Source organism: Parambassis ranga, chromosome 16 (genome assembly GCF_900634625.1).
Source record: "Parambassis ranga chromosome 16, fParRan2.1, whole genome shotgun sequence".
Taxonomy (NCBI): Eukaryota; Metazoa; Chordata; class Actinopteri; family Ambassidae; genus Parambassis; species Parambassis ranga.
In genome coordinates, this window is record NC_041036.1 from 7,204,262 (window position 1) to 7,224,608 (window position 20,347).

General features: G+C 39.2%; 1 protein-coding gene across 2 annotated transcripts in view; it reads left to right on the forward strand.

Moving 5' to 3' along the window:
• cdkal1 (CDK5 regulatory subunit associated protein 1-like 1) overlaps positions 1-20,347 on the forward strand; it is a 168,219-nt gene that overhangs the window by 61,903 nt on the left and 85,969 nt on the right. For both annotated transcript variants that reach the window (XM_028425708.1, XM_028425707.1), the window contains exon 8: positions 8,722-8,825. In XM_028425708.1, the coding sequence (XP_028281509.1) occupies positions 8,722-8,825 (104 nt within the window). The remainder of the gene's footprint in view (positions 1-8,721; positions 8,826-20,347) is intronic.

Below are 20,347 nucleotides of genomic sequence, written 5' to 3' on the forward strand. Positions count from 1 at the left end.
GTAACTAATAGTGTAGTGTTTATTTCTGAAGCACCTCTGATTATATCCAATAGTTTAAAATTGAGGCAAATGGGCAGAAAGCACAGTTTTCTGAAGCCTTTTTTTTTACCACACTCACTTCTGCTGCAAAACTGCTGTAAGTCCAGTTGCCCAAGTTTACCATAACACGGATGAATGAGTGTCTTCAAATGCTTCGTTTAGGTTTTGTTCATTCATTTCCCTCCTACACCTCATTGTCCTTAAAATTCTTGCAGGGTTGAACTTACAGTAGGTTGACAAACGGAGATGGTGACATGTCCTGAATGAAAGCAAACATCGGTGGATTTAATACATGATAAATTTCAATAGTCTTGGTTTTTGTGCCAGGAGAGTGGAAATTTCTCTGAGCTACCGGCCTTACCTATCCACGGAGTATAATGAATAACCTTGGAGCCAATACAGCATTTTATCCTTCTTTCCTTTGTTCACCTCCTTCTATTCAGTCACTCCTGTTTTCTTTTTTCACCTCCTGACACAAATAGTAACACATTTATTTGCTTAACAGAAAGCCAATTTAATCTAGCCATTAAACCTTGTTGAATATTGCAGGATTCCAGTGTTAGGGGATTGAATGGATATTTAATACCTTTTAAACATTAGTATTTTGGATGCTTAACTCAAGCTTCATAGCATTAATTTCAGCTATGCTATTTCTATACTCATTTATGTGGTCAGCTACAATTGTAAATAGCTAGTGGCTTATTCCTCACAGACCTTTCCTCCCTTCTTATCAATGTCACTGTAGGAATATACACACGCAGACACTTCGTAAACAAGGGCTGACAGAGACAGAGTGAAAAGCCTGAGTAGAAGGCTAGCGTGCATTGTGAATGTATTTGTGTTAGCTAAGGGGCCCCCACTGTGTTAGCTGGTTGCTTCCTGTGATTTGCATGTGCCACAACTTCTCCTTCCAGTCTTATCAACCATGCGGGTGACCTTTGTGTAGATTTGTGTTAGCCTCTGTGACCAAGATGTAACGGTCAAGGCTTTTAGCCAGCTGAGAGAGTACTAGATTTGGGGTCAGTAGTGTCTGCATTGCACAGAAAAAAACAATTACCCTTAGAGCAGGCAGGGTCGGGGAGAAGCTGCATCCTCAGCCCAAATGTCTGGCATTTCAAACGTAGTGTTCTTACCTTGGAAAAAATAGGTTAAAATCTATTTTCGCTCAAGTGTTGACATAATGTAGTCCCAGAGTAACATACATAGCAAGGTCAAAAAGTGTTTCCCGATTCTGTAAAAGTGTATTCTGGCAAAGTTTTTGTGTTGTGTTCTTTATTTATTCTGCTGCACAAATTTCATCTATAATGCATAAAACAGCCCATCATTATATATCATTGGGGTATTTTTGCCTTTACCAGCAGAGAGTTGGCAGTGCAGGAGAAGCATTTAGATGGAGGCAACAAAGGGTTGTCGTCCTCAACCTACTGCAGTCAAGGACAAAAGCCTGAATTTATGTGATTTTATTTATTTTATTTTTTTCCACTTAAATCTTTATTAAAGTTGTTTTTCATTTGCACAGATGTGAAACCTAAATTAATACAATTAAACTCAAAAACAAATATAACCAAATAACCAAATATAGGTCCTCCGTTTGTAACCCCTATGTGATTTTATTTTAATTAATTTAGTTATTCAACATGTATAATCATTTGTGTGTCTGTATATACATTGACGCATGCATAGATGTTCACTGCTGAATAGATGTGCTCTGAAGCTTGTTGTGTAACAAATGTGGTATAATACAGTCCACTTTTTTCACATTAGGTTAACTTGAGATGCATTTATGGTTCAGTTCAGTGCATATACCCATGTTCAACACAATTAGAAGCGAAGGTCAAAGATAAAGAGGCAGAACTAGTGGTACAATGATGTTTTCCTTGAAAAAGGTGTCCAATATTTTCTTTTTATTTCAAACATTTTGTAACAAAAGTCCAAGAATAATCAACACCTACATGCAGCACCAGAAATGTGCTTCCTTCTTTGTGAAGCAGCTCCTTTTACCTACTGAGCTACAACACATGTTGACTGCATCAGTGCGTGGGAGTTTTTATAGCTTCTTCTCAAGTGCTACAACTGGCTAGTACATGGTTTTTGTGAAGCTAAAAGAAAATTGTAGCAGCAAGGATGTAGAGTTCACACTAACTTTACTATGCTCCTTTTTTCCAGCGTCTGTATACTTTTGAGTTTCTATTTGCATTGTTGCCGATTGAATGAGGGGCACTGTTTGAATAGTGATGGATATAATGTGGCTTAAAAAGCAAAAAAATGTGTCACATTTACTTTTACTATTTCCGATTATTGATTAACGTTCATTACTTTTTTTGACCTGAGAATTAATGCGAAGACCCCTAGACAAAAGTGTTTTTAAGGCAGCTTTAAACAAAGTGCAAAGAGACACTGTTGTCCATTGCAGAACACAAGAGGCAGCCATCTGCACCTCATAGACATGACTCACTCAGAGCGCTTTCTGCACAGTTGGATTCTTTAATAAGCCCACTCCGGTTTTAGATCAATTAAAGTCTGCACATTGTGTTGTTTTTTTATGCAACAGGTTATGACACGCAGGAGGAATAAAGACAGCATAGCTCAAACTTTATAATAAAGATTATCACTAAAGAATAAGCAGAGTACTAGAGGAATAGAGAAGCCGTTTTTGAAGATAAAAGTCTCTGCTTCAAAGAGAAATGGTAGTGTGGTACAAAGAGAGTCAGTAGCCAAGCTAAAAGAAAATTGAATTACACCCATGTACTTATTTGTAATTTCAATTTCAACAGTATGGGAGTAAATAACGTGTGTTCGCTTATAGAAACACACTTCTCCTCGCAATCAATTCAGGTATATCTGCCCTAGCTGTAGACTCCCAGGCAGACTGTAATAGCCATCACTGGGGTATTGTGCGATACTCACTTCAATAATTTGCCTGTATCTCTTCTTCATCTTACAAGCAATACACGAGCCGTGTTGGACTTCTCTACTTGACTGCATTCTCATTTTGTTTATCGTTGGTCAATGGCTTCGTTTTTTCTTCTCTGTGTTGTTTTTCTCTCAGAGGAGCAGGAGTGAAAATGCATCATGTCAAACAGCAACAAAAGAGGGAGAGAAATGTGCTGATGTGCTTCAGAAAAGTAGAATTACAGTGGAGTGAAGGGTGTTTACATAAGGGTTTCTGATCACGTACATATGTGTGTAGAATTGTGGGAATGCATGGATGCCCGATATACACACACAATTTCCTTTGATTTTGCACTTTAACCTACGCACAATACGCACAATACACACAAACACACACACACGTCCGCAAAGGAATTCCCATTTTCTTTTTCTATTTCATTCCCGACACACACATGATCATATGCAGACACGCTCCCTCTCTCTCTCTCTCTCTCACACACACACACACACACACACACACACACACACACACACACACACACACACACACACACACACACACACACACACACATGCCCACACCTCTTCTAGCTATGTACCATGGTGGCCTTTCCTGCTGTTTATCAAACCAATGTATGGGTAGTTTTCAGCTCCAGTGGTCTGAACATTTTATTCCATTTCCCTCTTTCCCACTGCTTAACACACAAACACACAAATATATGCCTGCAACTCACACACACACACTCACTCCATCCACTGTTCTTCACACTCACTCACCAGGAGAGACTGTGCTCCCCACAGTAAATCCAAAAGATTGATGTGTCTCCTTGGACAAAATGAGATTGTGTGTCATTACAAGGTATTACGCTACAGAACCCCTCAGTAACTGAATTAGCCCCACTGTGTCATAGACAAACACAGCTTACACACACACACACACACACACACAATATCACAACTGATTGTCTTACAGGCTATTTGCACAAGCTAGTTTCCTAGATGTTTCCTTTACAAATAGTCTACAATAGAAACATCAACCTATAGATTAGGCACACAGAGCAAGGCGGAATTGCACCCCTTCTCAAAATTTAAAAGTAGGAGCTACAGACAGGCTTCAAATTGTGCTAATGTTCACATCGACCTGTTTGGGCCTTTAGTCTTTAATTTACAAAGTGACAAACGTTTCAAGGCAGCCTTGGCTAGAACTTTAAAACAAGTTTAACCAATCAGCATCAGACCTTGCACAAAAGTGGTTTTCTGCAGGATCATCCTTATAATACATCTTCTGGCCCTGCCAATGACGTAGAAGACGTACAAGAGCATGTGCTACATTGTAAGAAAATAGCTTTAATGTCACAGCTGCCCTAAATGGTCTGTGAGTTTCTGCAGTGGAAAAGGACAACTTAAGGGTCATTTAAAGACTTTACTTCTGACTGATTTGGACTCCATATATGACCTCGGTCTGCAGTTCTATCAGATTTATTATGACTTTAAGCCACTGTTTAATAACAGTTGTCATGGTTCTCTGCCAGTAGGAGTCAGGCATCGGCAAACAGTAGATGGGATCTGTGTCAGTAAAGCCATTCACATCACAGTTCCACTATTTTAGGGGTGTCCACTAAACCTGGTCACTTCTTCACAAGTTCACACTGGGAATCTGCATTTAGAAAAAAAAACTGATCAATAATTGCCAGTTGAGGGCTAAGACTTTTTGTGTGAAGTCACTGTGAGTTTGTCACTCTGACTTGTGACTCAGGTAGTACTTTGAGTGCTCCAGCTTGAGTTAGCTTGACATTCAGACAGGTTGACAATGAAAAGTGATTCTGTCAGGTAGTCACGCCGTAATAGTCAGTCAGGCAGGCATGCGGCAGGTGAGATGATTAAATGGTCAACCAGTGTATCAGCCTGCCTGCAAGTTCAGTTTCTGGTCATCTCTTCCACCAGTTCGACTGACTTTATCTGTAAGCCTGGAGGCTTAATAATAAACAAACATCTTACCATTCTTGTCCAGTAACAATCGGCTGATTGATCTAGTATAAACACTGTCTCGAGGTCAGGCTACAGCAGACTACAGACAAAACAAGAAGTTGAGAAACCACTCTGCGTTCCTGTGTAGACATGCTGTTGTGGTTTCACAGACAAACGTACATGCTCTCATACAAATGTACGTGCTGCCTTTATCCAGTCAAAACAACAACACAGCTTCTGCTGTAGGCCGGCATGTGACTGTTTTTTTTTTTTTTTTTACAAGCACACACTAAAGGGCTGTTTATCAGTGTATAGTGTTGGGACTCAGTAACAGAATTGAAGAGGTCAGACACAAAGGCTGGATTGAACACTGAGTGAAATGGGCCCCAGCTGGAGTAGGACACGCACTGATACACACACTGCTAGATAAAGGAAGATGCACATGTGTGCAAAAACAACTCTAATATGCTAGAATAAGGTGATGAAACCTTATTTCTTACTCTGGCCCAAGGCTTTAAAGTCTGACTCATGATCAATCAGAAGGTCATTACTGAAAATACAGCATACTACTTAACAATAAATGTAACCAATAGGTCTGTTTTGATTTATAAAGATGGTTAAGTGCCAAAACAAACTATACACACTAAAGTTTCAGTTGAATTTCAGAAGTGGTTTAACATTGTAGCTCCTAATATTTTGTATGAAGTCTTAAGGAACAGCGTCTTTATGTAAATCATACAAGATCAATGGCAGAGTTCTCGTGTAACTTTAAATGGGTTTTTCTGAATTACCCATCATTCTTTATTCATAGCTCTTAAAAGGTCTTTACTCCATTGTGTCAGCATTCTTTGTTCTTTGACTCCGTATTATTTTGCCACCTCCACTTTGACTTTGAGATGACACTAACAGCAAACTTACAGGCTTGAGGCATTGTTCAGTGTTATAATGGCAAATACCCATCTCTGTCGCTGCAATAAGCGTGATGAATAATCTTGCTTTACAATTTGCAAAGCATTAAGACTTTGCCCTCGTAGTTAAATGCTTTGTTTCCATAATTACATTTTGAAGCAGGCACAATGCAAACCCCCATGAACGCACGTACAGTCTCACGTAAATGCCCCAGTGGCCCAATTTGTTTATGCATTGAGCAGTTTTCTAATTAATGTGTAGTCCTTAAATGCTTATCATTGAGAAAACGATTTCCTACTCAACTCTTGCAGAGTCTGTGTCTTTAAGATGCTGCATGAGGGAGCCCTACAAAAGGGAGCGATACATGTGTTTGTGTGTATGTGCCCAGGGAGGTTTACAAATGTATAGAAGAGCCTCAGGGCTTTCCTTTCTTTGTTACCTTTTTCAAGGCTGCAATCGCACAATAGTCCCTCTGTCTTAAACTCACACACACACTGGGGAGGTAGCCTTTCTCATTGTAGCACATTGATGAACTACACTGTTGTCAGGTACAACAGCTACCTCTGTGGTTTAATTAACTGGGATGAAACCAAAGGGAGAGACGACAGATACAAAGTGGGAAAGGATGAAGGCTGATAAGGAAGAGAAATATTTAGTTTTGCTTCTAGAAGTTTCTTTTCATGCTGTAATGTTAGGTTATTTTTTCTTACTTTGCAAAGACAAACAGTAATTAAACTCATCACTTCTCTAACTGGAGTACAAAGTAAATGTGTGCATGTGTGTGTCTCAGAGATTGACACCACTCCTTTCCTTCCATCACCGTTAGTCTGAGGGTGCTGACTAGTTGTCGCAGTGTGTTTAGGCTAATGGAGAAGTCGAAACTGCTAATTTGTTGTTGTGATACTGGACAAATGTTCAGCAGCTGTACGCTCACACAGGCACACGAACGTACACACACATAATTGATGCAAATACACAGAGAGACACCCAAGCAGGGGACTGACTGTCTCTTGAGATTAATGTTGGTTTGATCCACTCAGCTGGGCCTGATCACATTAAGATGGATGGACCCCCCGGTGCTGTGTGTGTGTGTGTGTACATGCGCACAGGGTCCCATCTGTCTGTGTTTTCTCCACAGCTAGGTCCTGTGACCCTGCCATCTTTAGTGCCCTCAGCCAGGATAAGCAATTCCCTGAGTAAGAGATGGGTAGATGGATAGCCTTACTCTATTTTCTTTACCAGTATTGATTATTTGTGACACTACAAAGGCACCTGCCATTTTGTTTCTATTTAAAAAATGATAATAATATGTTGAGGGTGTATGATGGGTAAGGTGTTAATGAACACAGTGGAAAAAGTGAGTTAGATATATGTACTGTAGGTTACCTATACTGTAATCACTTCATTTTACACAAGATTGGGGTAAAAAGAAGAACTTAGGACCCCCTATTTATTTTACCTTTGCTCCCCTTCGTTTTTAAAGCTGACATAAATTTTGTCTTGCACACTTTTGAAGAACAATCTTGCTGGTGCTAAGGTCTGGTTCAGCATGTGGCAGTGGAAGATCAGTACGACAGACAGACATCATACTATGACTAATTGTTGGGAAGTTTTTGTTTTTCTAGAATAATATGTGGGCTCCTTGAACCAACTTACAAGCACATTATATAAATATGACAATGTCTTTGGCTTAGTAGAAGTTGTGCGTTGTTTGTGCCAAGTTTCTGGGGAATCCCTGTTATTTCTGTCTTAGCCTGGGACGGACAGATGCAGGGTTCATGCTTGTTATCTGCATCAGTCTGATTTGTTAGTTTCACACTGGCTGCCTTACCTCACAGCATTTAATAGTTTTTCATCTTTGGTAAGATGTTTTTTTTTTGTCACTGAACTGCAGTGTTTAAATCCCACAGCAAACCAATTTTGTGACACTTGTCTTAAAGAGAAAATTGAGGTTTGATCTTCGACAGAAGTTTCCATTAGCTGCGCTGTGTTAATAGACAGTCTTGTTGTTTTCATTATGAGTAGCTGCACTGTGGTCTATTATTAGTCATTGGTGGATTAGTTTAGGTCTTCAGTGTTTGACATGCAATATACTGCTTATGGCCACTGTGTTAAACTGATTCATCCACGTGTTCGTGCTACAAACAAAAGCTAAATGTGAAGTGACAAAGAGTTATGATGGTTACAACAGTGCGTGTTTTCCTAACCCAGTATGACAAATTTGAGCACAGAAATGAAATCCCAAAAGAGTAGATGCTTTCAATACTGGCTTTTCTTCTACTTTCCAGTAGTGATTTACGGACAAGCCTTCAAGAAAAGTCCCCTTCATAGTAAACAAAGACTCCTCTACAGTTTATTTATATGCCTCTGGATCTGAGGCAGTATTCTTCCCCTTTTTCTGTGTATTTTGTTTTTTTATTTTTCTCTGCTTCATTGTATTACTCCATTCCTTTCACGGTCAATTTGAATCAAGTGTGTCTGCTTTTTGTAAAACAAAACAATGCATTGAGTTGAATCTTTCCACTGCTTGCCTCAGTCTGAGAGACAGCTGTCCACGGTCATTTTGGAATTAGCTGAAGTCTTTATAAGTAGTTTGGGAAAGAAAGGACAGTTTTGACTCGCCTTTTTGTTTTGGTGCTTCTGCTCTATTGACAAAGGATGCTTCAATAGTTTTTATTTGAATGTGTCTTTCATTTATTTGTATAGTCACTCTGTTAGTCCCGATCTTCATTGTGGTCCAGTGCATTTCGCTCAAGTTGACCTCTCCTCTGAGATGATAAATTCATCTTCAGTTTTAATTTATCGTTTGACTATTAAGTCATGCAGCGAGCTACTTATTTCAATAAACTGTTTTGGCAAAAGCATTGTATTGTAATGAGCATCTCTTTCTCTTGTCTGCCTCTGTCTCTCCAGGTGTCTGAATGCGTGTACATACTGCAAGACTAAGCATGCTCGAGGAGACCTGGCCAGCTATCCTGTAGAGGAACTAGTGGAAAGAGCAAGGCAATCTTTCCAGGGTGAGTACATTGTCTCTCTCAGGTGCAGACTTTGTTGTTAAAAAATATTATATTTAATGTTATATGTTGTAAGGTTGTAGAATTAAAAGTAGGTTGTTTTGGTGTTTCGTTGTGGTCAGCTACATTCAGATTCACTGTGCGTTGCGTGTGCTTGTGTGTCTTATTAAGAGGGGGAGGTTTTAGTAACACATGTTGATGTTTTTGTTCTTGGGGAGAGGGTCCAGCCAGTTGGCTCCAGTTCGATGCCAGAGGAACAGCTGTTGTGCCCTGGCATCTGTTCCTTAAGAGCATACTCCCAGAATCCCCAACTGCACAGCAGGCCGTTCCTCTATTAGAGCCTCAGGCGGGTCAGTCAAGGGCAAGTCTACACACTGATAATACAAGTGGCCAGCTCCTCTTATTGAGAAGCTATCGTCCATTCTTTGAGTTCTTTATATGTATAAAGGTATAAATATATGTGTAATTCCTGAGTAGAGGCAGGCAATGGAAACTCCTCTGTATTATCCTCACATTTAATTGCTTGTAAATATAGGTCAACCTAAAAGTGTAAGGCATGAACGTTTAGAATATTTGCGGTTTATCAAATAACAGCTTATTTTCCATAACAACCTTAAATTCTAATGTAAATACTAGAATGACTAATGAGTAGAACAGCCTAAAGGTAGACAAGTTAGTGCATTGCCTCCTTTGGCTCATTCCAAATATCTAATTTATCATAGTGCTATTAATAATTTGTGTGTTGTTTGTCTCAGGCATCTTTTATAACAAAGTTCAAGCAGCATACCATTATTTCGGCATGTATCGAATTTGATTAGAAAGTCGGCAACACCTTGCTTGCTGTGCAGAGGCAACAGTTGTTTGGCTGTTGTGTAATCCAGTGTGTCTAAAAGCACTTGACAGTCAGCTGATGACAACATTTGTGAATGCAATGCTTTGTGGCGATGGACACTGATGATTCACTTATGCAGACTCACAGACACACCACTGATACTGGGGTGATTAGTGTCAGTATTAGAAAAAGTTGGTATCTTTTTGCCTCTGATTTTACAACTTGCTCGCCTATTTTGATGCTTGCAAGGCACAGAGATCAGCTTAGCATAGGTATACTGTTTTTAATGTTTGCACATATTTAGTTTGATTCTATAGGATCAATACAGATGTGTATGGATGAACCACTACAATGGTCTGACATAAATAAGAAGTCTGAAATATTAAAAAGAATGATAGTCTGGGTGCTGTCTGAGTTTATATTGGGGTAGTAAAAAAAACAAAAAAAAAAAAACAAAAAACGATACCCTTCACAAGGACATGGCTTTCTAAATCCCATCCAGAGCCCTCTAAAACAGCTGCATCCATGCCACTGCCACAGGGGTGGGCAGTCAAGGGCAAACGCACCAGCTGCTTGAACCTTGGTGTGTGTTTTTACACATGTGCGATCTGGGTGTATGCAAAGTGAAAATACTGTACACATGCCCTTTACATTTGTTTGACAGAAGTTACAATACCAGTACAGTCAACATTCATTAAAAAATAAATTAATTGATCCCACCTCTTGTTGTTAGACCATTATAGAATACAGCAATGGATTATATATAAAGATGGACAAACCATCTTTGATATCATTCATGGGTTTCCAGAAAAGCAGCTATGATGCCTCCTGTCTTTCTGTGTGTGTTTCTGAAGCAGCATTGGACCTTATAAATAAAAAATCAGCAGGGTATGTGTAACTCTCTGGGAATTGATCGGTAGTCAGAGTGATGTCCTCAAAAGTGATGGAAGCAACTTTTGTGTGTGTGAGTGTGTTTTGGGGGTGCTCTGTAGTTATAAAGCAGGAAGCATGAGTGTCAGAGACAGTTGTTTTCTAAACAGAAAAGAGGAAGCCCGTCTGTTATGATCTATGGACAGTTGGGAAAAGATAGTAACAATGAGAGAGGAGCATTGATGTTCCACTTTATATCCACCGTTGTATAATGCGATTATTGTCAGAATCAAAAGGTTATTTAAAGTTTAGTTTCTAGACTTGACTAGACTAGTTTGTGTTTTTTTTCCGACCTTGCTTCCTGGTTCTTGTTGACCATAGTTGTTTCACATACATATTCCCAAAACACACACTTGACAAATATACCCACACTCACTGGAGCTGTGATAAGCAGTTTTTATCACAGGAATAACTTGACACCCATCTGTCACATATAATATATTTCTCTTTTGTTCAACAAATGGAATCATCTACCACATTTATGACCGAAAGGCATGCTGTTTACTCCATCTGATATTTTTGGTAGATTTAGAATCACATTATGGCAGAGCAGCAGTGGCCTCTCTCTCTCTCTCTCTCTCTCTCTCTCTCTCTCTCTCTCTGTTAGCCATCTTTTTCTTTATCTCATACAAATTGAGCCTTACAAATAGACCCAGCAATTTGATTTGGTATTTCATGTATTTTGAATAAAAATAAGCTCCACCATGTATGAATGCTAATTTTGATTGGCCAGTCAGCCAGCATTGGGGATATTTGATTGGTTTATCTCAGGGAACTTTGAAAGGATTTATGGGATTTATTCAAATGCGATTTGAGGTAAATAGCTCTCATTCCATCTGGAAAAAAAGAAGAGAAAGTGTGAGTGCACAGCTTTTAAAATAATCTGAATTATTCAAATGTATGAATGTATAATTTTTAACATCAGAGAAGTTTGTTAATGCATGCAGGTAATGGAGGCTGAGGATGTCATAGGAAATGACAAGGTTGTGGAGTGTGTGTGTGTTAGTGTGTGTGTGTGAGACTGTGGGTGGAGGGCTTCATACACATGCTGTGAAACTGTGATGGAGTGTGGGTTGGTCTGTGCTAAAGTGTGTGTCTTTAGTGTGTGTGTGAGTAAAGAATCAGAAATGAACTAATATTTCTCAGGAGATTCTCTATGAGGGTGAATCCAGCAGATGGAAAGGTAAACAACCCCCTCACATCCCTATAGCCACATCATCTTTATGTCTTACTCACACCTTCTCTCATCTCCCGTTCTGTACTGTTTCTCAAAAATATACCTAGACTCCTAGAAAATAAGCCAGAATGAGCTTAAAAACAAAATCCTGCTTCTAAAATACGACAGGCTTTATTATTTAAAATAAGGTTCTTTGACACAGAAAGCCAGACTTCTTATACATGATACCATTTTGTTACCTTATTTTAAACAATTTAAAAATGAAAGAAAATGAAAATATGTAGGCATATTTTACTCTGTTACTCGAGATTTGTGTGTGACCTTTATGTTTCATAACAGTCAGTTTTTTTTAACTGATCAGCTGTGAACCCCATCTGTGGCACATAAACTATTATCATGTCTGTTCCTGCACAGCCCAGCTTACGTAGAATTATTTATGTTTTTCCTCTTACATGAAAGGGAGGCATCTTTAGAATAGCTCAAAGATCTGAAACCTGCAGCAAGTTGTCATGTAAACATGGTCGGTGCCCCTGAGATGCGTTGCGAGGCACAAGAATCCAGCACACAGACTCAGGGCGCTACGTGTAGGGAGATAACTCTATTTTTGTTGTGGTCGTCAAAGCCCCCACTGAGGCTGACGCCTTGTCATTTCAAACTGTCGCTAGGGTGTTTTTGAAACGGCCCTGTCTAAAACAGGATGTGACGCTTCATACATACAGACACACTGCTATCATTCCCACATGACACACTACATTAGCGTGTGACATGCGCCTCAGTAATCACGACACAGCTTGAATTTTGGGGCTTGTGTTGGCATAATGAAAACACACAACTGAAACCTCTTAACACTAACAGTGCTTTTTTTTTCTAACACTGACAGCTGGTGCTTCTCTCCCTTATGGAAAAATGTTTGATTCCAAGCAACACATGAAAGTGCAATGTAATGCCAGGGTGTCAACACATGCACCATTTTTATAGTGCATGAAACCAAAAGTATAATCAAAACCAAACTTTCAGAGTAATGCTGTTACCTTTGGCATCGCATTTACTTTTTTACGATGAATTCACACACTGGAGGCAAATACACTAAATTCCTCTGCTTTTTCTCTCCTTTTCGCATGACTGCTAGCATTAGCGTTGAACACAGATATCTGCAGAAATGACACTGTGTAGTTTCTTAGCTCCAAGTGGATGGCGTATGACAGACAACCACAGATATGTGGCCTAGCTTGTTGGCTAGCTTCAACATCTGTGACAGGTGTCAGCTTCAGTTTACCTCGGCCCGCTGCAGCTACATGTGACACATTGGACAGATGATGCTGCCAAAGTTTGCCAGGAATTATCCTCCATGGGTGACTGGTTCATCCAGGTTGGGTGCTTGGAATGTGGTATAGTGGGCAGTGTTTGAATGACACCTTAAATTACATGAAAGAGGAGGTAAATGAACCCTGTAGGGACAAAGAGTCATCACAGTGGCAGAGACAGATTTGCAGAAAAAATGTGGATGAACAGTTGGCGTTATTACATATTTCCCCAGCAAATATGAAAACACATCTGTACAGATCTACGTGGTATATAAATAGTAGACTTGTAACTCATTTATGAGTCAACCAGACTGAGGTGAAAAGATTCAAAGGAACTCAATCTAGAGGCAGATGAGCATAGAGACTGAAATATTGATAGGAAAACATCGATCATAGTTAAGTCACCAACGTGCTGCCTGTTGCAAAGCTTATGTGGAAAACTGCTGAGCATGCAAGCACCAGCACACATTTTCTGTGTGTGCAGGGAGCCAAATTCATTATCCAGTGGTAAAGCTCGCATGGAGGAGCTAAAAATGGATTTTCTGAATCGCTTCCAGGCCGATAATTTGCTGATATTTTTCACACAGACAGAGGTTTCTCCATGTGTGCTTTTACTGAAAAATAGTTCAGACTCCAGCAACAGTTTCTTCACAGTCTGGCTGTTGTACAGCCAATAAACTGGAAACAGACTTCAGTGACACTAGAGTTCAAACAAAAGTCAGCGCTATTAAAACATCATGAAATGATAACAAGGCTTGACTTAATTCAAATGTAGTTTAAGTGCAAGCCATTTTAGGTATTGCAGAGCGATTTTATGTGTTAAGCACAATACTTGACAGTGCAACAGATGTAAAGGACTTTTGGTGAAACATAAAACATTATTTCCTTTAGTTATAACCCAAGTATATAGTTAGTACATTGGGTTACACATCAAAATAAACAGACTGTACAGAAGCCACGTTTGTGCTTAGAGTGTGATTATGTGAAACAACTAAACAAAATCAGGAAAGCTTCGTAGCACTTCCATGACAATGGTGTGCACTTTTATCTTAGGTATTAAACAGAGTGTGAGACCCTGTTAGATTCACAGTTGTGAGAGAAAATCTTGCAGGAAACTGTGAATCAGTGTTTTGTTTGTATCATTAAAAATGAGCGAAAGCAGATATCATCATCCTGGTTAGAATGTGCTTAGGATACATCTGCAGTAATAAGTTTAAATAAAGTTTCATAAACTGATTAATTTCTAGAAGAAATAAAGACACAACCCTCAAGTACACTAGAGTACAGACATACTTAGTCTGTCCTTTGATATGAGATGGAACTCTGACAACTGCAGTGACAGTGTTGTACTGTTTGAACTGCAGATAGATCATCGCAACTACACAACAGACATTAACTAAGCTATGTTTGTGTATTTGGTACACCACCTCTCTCGTGGTGCTGCTCAGTTTAAGGTGCTTTCACTCAGCTGAGGTCTTTAGAGGGTTAACTTTTCTTCACTAGCTCAGGTGAACTGAAGCGTTAAGTGTGATGTTCATTACTTAACTGTCCGTGTCCAACCCGAGGTGGTACACAATATATTTTTATGTCACAGCTCCTACATTAATAGTCCTATGTCCAGTGGTGTCATTGGCTCAACATGAAGCACCTATTTGAAAACCCTGGAAACATATACCATACAATGTACAATAAGCACATTTATTGTACACATTTGAAAAAGATACAGTGTGATTCAATAATGTAACTACGACTGCATTAAAGTGATATGTTCCAGTTTGAGGGCCCTGTATGTTAAAAGCTGTGCTGCTTCAAGAGACACCAACATGCCAGTAAACCATTTTTAATATCTTTAGTTCCACCTGTGGTTTACAGGATATAAAATCCTAATAGATAGATATGAAAGGATGATTTATTGGATTATCGAGATAACACACTGAAGAAGAATCAATAGGGTCACTGTATTGTCTTATGTTCTATCACACACACACACACACACACACACACACACACACACACACACACACACACACACACACTGTGTATGTACATATGTTTCACCAGGCAGTCTCCTCAAGGAGGGTCTGGACACCCCAGCTGCAGTCTCACCTCTACCCCTACTCATTATGCATGGACAGGGTGCTGTTTGTGTGTGTATGGAGTGTGTCTCTGACAAATAGAAAGCCTGACACTAAAAAAAGAGGGAGAAGAGAGAGGACAGTTATTTTCTACTTTCCTCGTCTCATATCACATTATATATCTTTTCATCTTTTGCTCTTCAAGTTCAGCTAAACTGCTGCTGTCCTTCAGTCGTGTCCCTGCCTCTGTATTCTTGTTTGACCTCTTTTAATTCTCTCCCTAGGCTGGACAAAAAGACAACAGAGGGTGGTGTGTGCGCACGCATGTGTGTTTGTGTGAGTGCGCGTGTACCGTCTTGTCCTGTGATTTAGTGCCAAGCTGGCAGCAGAGAGCAGTGAATAGGGGGCCCCTTTCACACAAAGAGAGCGCACACACACACACACGCAGGACTCAGAGTCAATGCCAGACTGCAGGCCACCAACCGCACACCTGGCATGCTGCTATTATGTCACCAGTGTGTTGTGTGTGTGTGTGTGTGTGTGCGTGCTCTGGTGTGTGTGTGTGATTGTGTAAGTCCAGCAGACGCCATCTGCTCTGTCCTCTGTGAACTTGGGTCCACTCTTTTCTTCCCTTTTCACTTTACTATATCAAAAATATTGAAAAAACATTTATACACTATATTATATCATATTACACCACAGACATTAATTATTGTAATGTAATTTTTGTTACTATTGCTAAATTTAAGCACTATTTTGTGAGAGATGTCATGTCTTCATACTGTTCATGTAGTTTGATATGTGTATATGGTGTGCTAATAATTATCACTCTTTAAGTTCCACACTGTTTTCGAATGTGAAACATACACTAGTACCAATAACACCGATAACCATAAAATAAAAATGTTCTCAGTGTAGTAGCGCTGACAAAAAAAACACAATTTAGGAAATTCAAACTGTTAAAGATAAGTTAAATGGTCCTTAAAGCAACATATAAAGCTGTGACATTTAAAGCTGCCTTAGTTTGCATAAAGTTTAATTTTAGTCTCTTTCTCTACCTCTTAAATATCTCACATTCCGTTTCTCACTTTCCTTCCTCTACCTGACATGCTTACACCTGCTTGTGCCTTCTTATGCTCCATCTGTTTCCCCCTCCGTCTATTCTCTCACCTTAAAGTCTTATGTGTACTACTGCTCCACATCACCGTGTGGGGGAGGGGAGAACGCTTCCCCATCCAGTCAATAGGTGGCAGTAGGGCACTTAGATTAGGACACGGGCCATGTCCTCAGCTCTCTGGCCTTGTTATTGTCTTCACACACACTATACACACAGAGTATGTCACACACTCTGAGTCGGCTCGTGCCTGCTAAAATGTTGAACTGCTGTAAGTCCTCACATTTGGCTCACGTTCTTTCTCCCAAAATGTGTATCTGTGTGTGTGTTGTCTTTTCCAAGCTGTTTAGCACAGCACTGCTCTGTTTACATGCAAACTTCCTCTGTGTTAGTTGGGCACAAGTCACAAAGGCTAAAAAAATGGCCCCCTCTTATTTGTTATTGTAGCCTTGTAAATATTTGTAAGGATGCTCTACCTAAAAGAATGTTTTGGGGATCCTAAAAAATACAATTTCTCTCATTGCGTATTAACATAGTCAGATAATACTTTTTTCATTTCATTGCATCATTTTACTGATGATATAGTTGAATCATTTAGTCATTTTAGTTTGACAAAATTAGTCAATTAGTCCATTTTCCCCTATTTTTCATTTGTTCTCAATCAATCGTTGTTCTGACTGACAGTTTATGATGAGGATACTAACATCATTGAAGTCATGAGGAAGATGCTAAGTCCTGGAATCAGACCCTATGTACACCTAGTTTCTATCAGCTGTGAACACATGAAGGCCTATGGGAACTGAAACGTTTGTTTTTATAAGCCACAGCGCATACACAACACCAGAGCCAAAGAAACAAAAGAAAAAGCTACAAGTGGTTTAAGTCCTCTAGTCTGTGTGCTTTGAAGTCTAGACTGGAAACAGGAGAAGGTGAGATTAATTGGGGCCGTTTAATCGGCACAGTTCCCTGTTGGAACGCTTTCAGCTTTGTGGCATTGCTGCAAAACAAAAAAGCCCTTCAGATACCTAGAGGGATTAAAGTTTCTGCCGAGTGGTAAATAGCTGTCAGGTGGATTTCCGAGTGGGATGTTTAAGATCAGTAAAAGGTGTATGACAGAAAGCATCTATATGTATAAGGATATTAAGTCGCTTACAGAAGTGCAGCATATTGACTTTCTAGTGACTGTGAACATACATAATCCCCCTGTATGTCCGGTGGGTTTAATGTGGACATTTTCCAGGAAAGATGCGTTTGTGACTACATCATCAACTATAATGACAGCCTGTCGTATTAACTAACTCCTATCTGGAATTGGATCTATTGGTTGTTAATTTAGCATTTATTGCGTTTCTTTGCCTCTCAATGGAAGGAGAACAGGCTGTAAAAGCAGTGTTATACATTACGATCGTAAACTTTGGCATTCTTTAGGATCTCACAGCCAAAATCTAGTCTTCGCCTTTAGCTCTAACTATTGTCTTAGTGGCAGCTAAGAGGTTGCGTCTGTTTATAAGAATCACTAACTAGTGGTTTATCATTGACCAGTTATTGTACACACTTGATTTAAAACTACTGTTGGCTGATTGTGGAAATGACACTGAAAAGAGCAGCGACTGTCAATGACTGTCAATCAGGTCAGAGGAGTGAGAATTAGCAAGAAAGCAACCAGGAATTAGCGAGTAAGCTAAAGAGTCAGCTAGCTGCATGAATCTGGTGCTGATGATTTAGCTGATAAAGACATCAAGCTGGTAAATATATCATCAACCACATCATTCCTGGGAGTTTAGATGACATTATACACAGTATTCACACAGCATTTTGTTTTATTGGTTTGGAAGCTAATCTTGGCTAACTTTACATTTCAAGGTGATTTAAAACGACACCACGATCACTATTTTTCTCATTTTTTCAAGCTATGATGTATCCTATTCACACATTTTGTGTTTTTAAAGGGAAAAAAAAGACATAATATGATTTAGTGTGATTGTGTGTAAGCATTTGGCTTGAACACATTACATAATTGAACATATTAATGCATAATTGTCTAACATAAAGGTGAACCCATATTCTTTATTCTCAAGGTAGCTACTCTCTTTTACCACACACACTTCACATCTGCTCAACACACACATCACAATTAATTAGTTAGTCTACCTGTAATTAAATTGAACCTCACATCAATGTTTTGATCAACACGACTCATTATATGTAAAAGAAAGAAGGTAGTTTATAAGAGCACCACAAGCGAGAAAGTGACGGAAAGAGAACAAGGACGAAAAGATGTGTTTTTTATATGACCAAACCTTAACATTGGTTAATCTTACATAGAGAGAGGAGAGAGGAGGATAGACAAACAAAAATTGAAAGTATGAAATGTTATGCACCTCTATCAGTTCATGATGCTTTATCTGTCATTAGCTTCTTTTTTGATCCTCATTTTTAGTCAGTATAGACTTTGTTACATTTTGAACCTTCATTTTCAAAACCTTTCATTTTCTAGCTTCACCAATATTTTGTATATCTGAACACGTTACTTTCTCACATGATAGTTTTAGTGTCTGTAGGTCAGCCCTTTGTCTCACTCAGTTTAGTCTGATGTTGGACTGCTATCAGCTTATCTGCATTCAGATTGATAAATAATACAGTTGCTTATGAGAATGCTAAAACCCAGTTCATTCCACACAAGGCACATACTGTATAATCAGCGGCTCATTTATTTCCCATTTAGCTGAATGAGTAGGGAAAGCCAGCAGCAAAACATTAGCTCTGTAGCCCTCATTTTTTAAAAACTCCATTTTAAATGATCCAAAGTATGATATTGTCTCATGATAGTAATTCATTTATTAGCCATAATTTTAGCAGGCTTTGCGTTATTTTTCTGTGTTCTTGAGGCACAAATACAAAAACAAATATTTATACATTCATTTATGTGTGAGCAGTATCTAATTACTTAGACCAGCCTGCAGGGATAGTAAAACAACTCCAAGGAAGTAGTACTATAAGAAAGATGAAGATTTCGTTCTTGCTTCAGCTGGAATGGAAATGGCTGATGGGCACAATATCCAAGATCAGTGTTGCTTGAATTGTATTCATCAATGATTTTGTCATCCAAAAAGAACGATAGACATTAGTTAAGAAGCTGCTTTTACTTTTGCAAATATGACTGCATGGATACATAAGAAAAAACACCCACAACCTCTGAGTATAATTTGCAGCTCTGTGTGTGTGTGTGCCTGCACTGCTGTGTGTTTGTCCCTCTGTTATATATATTTTGATACCATCAGGGGGTCTCTTCACACCCCCTGCAGGAAGCAGTTCTCACATAGTGGACCACCCATGGCCACAGCCACGAGTCCCTGGTGTTGGGTGACATGAAAGGGCTTTGGGGGAGGCAGCTGATGCACACGCACAAACTTACACAAACATACGCCAACAAACACACACACACACACACTCATAGACACTTCGTCAGAGAACTGTTTTGCAATTGCTGGAAACTATTGTACATGTCCTCTAGTAAATGTTCCCTCTAACTCTTTTAACTCAAACTCTCTTTAATGCTGCAGGCTGTAGATGCCATTGCCCCTTGATAAACAACCTCTGTTAAGTCCCACTGTAGGACAAAGATGATTTTCTACCACATTCACTAATGAACAAAAACATGTAATGTGTATGTAGCTTTATTTAAGATTAATTGTTGACCAAAGCCATCTGTCTTCCTCAGAAACAGTTTATGGGCTTGTGTTTGTCAAAATTTATTAGAAGTTATATTCATTTCACAACTTACAGTTTAATAATGAATTATCAACAATAACCAGACACATTAGTAGAGGCTTGGTGCTCTAATCCATCACTTTTCCTTGATAAATATAGATGGTAGAATGAACAAAAGTCCCTCCCTGCCTGCCAGCAGTTGCATTCTGTTTTGTACATAGTTAAAAAACAGCTTAAACATGTATGTCGCTTCAACTCTTGCCATTGACTGCAGTCTGTCACTGAGCTTCAAACTGTTTTAAACCGTACAAGAAATTTTAGAAATTTTAATGTAAGACCTGCGATATTTGAATACAATCTGATCTGCATCCAGTATAAATTG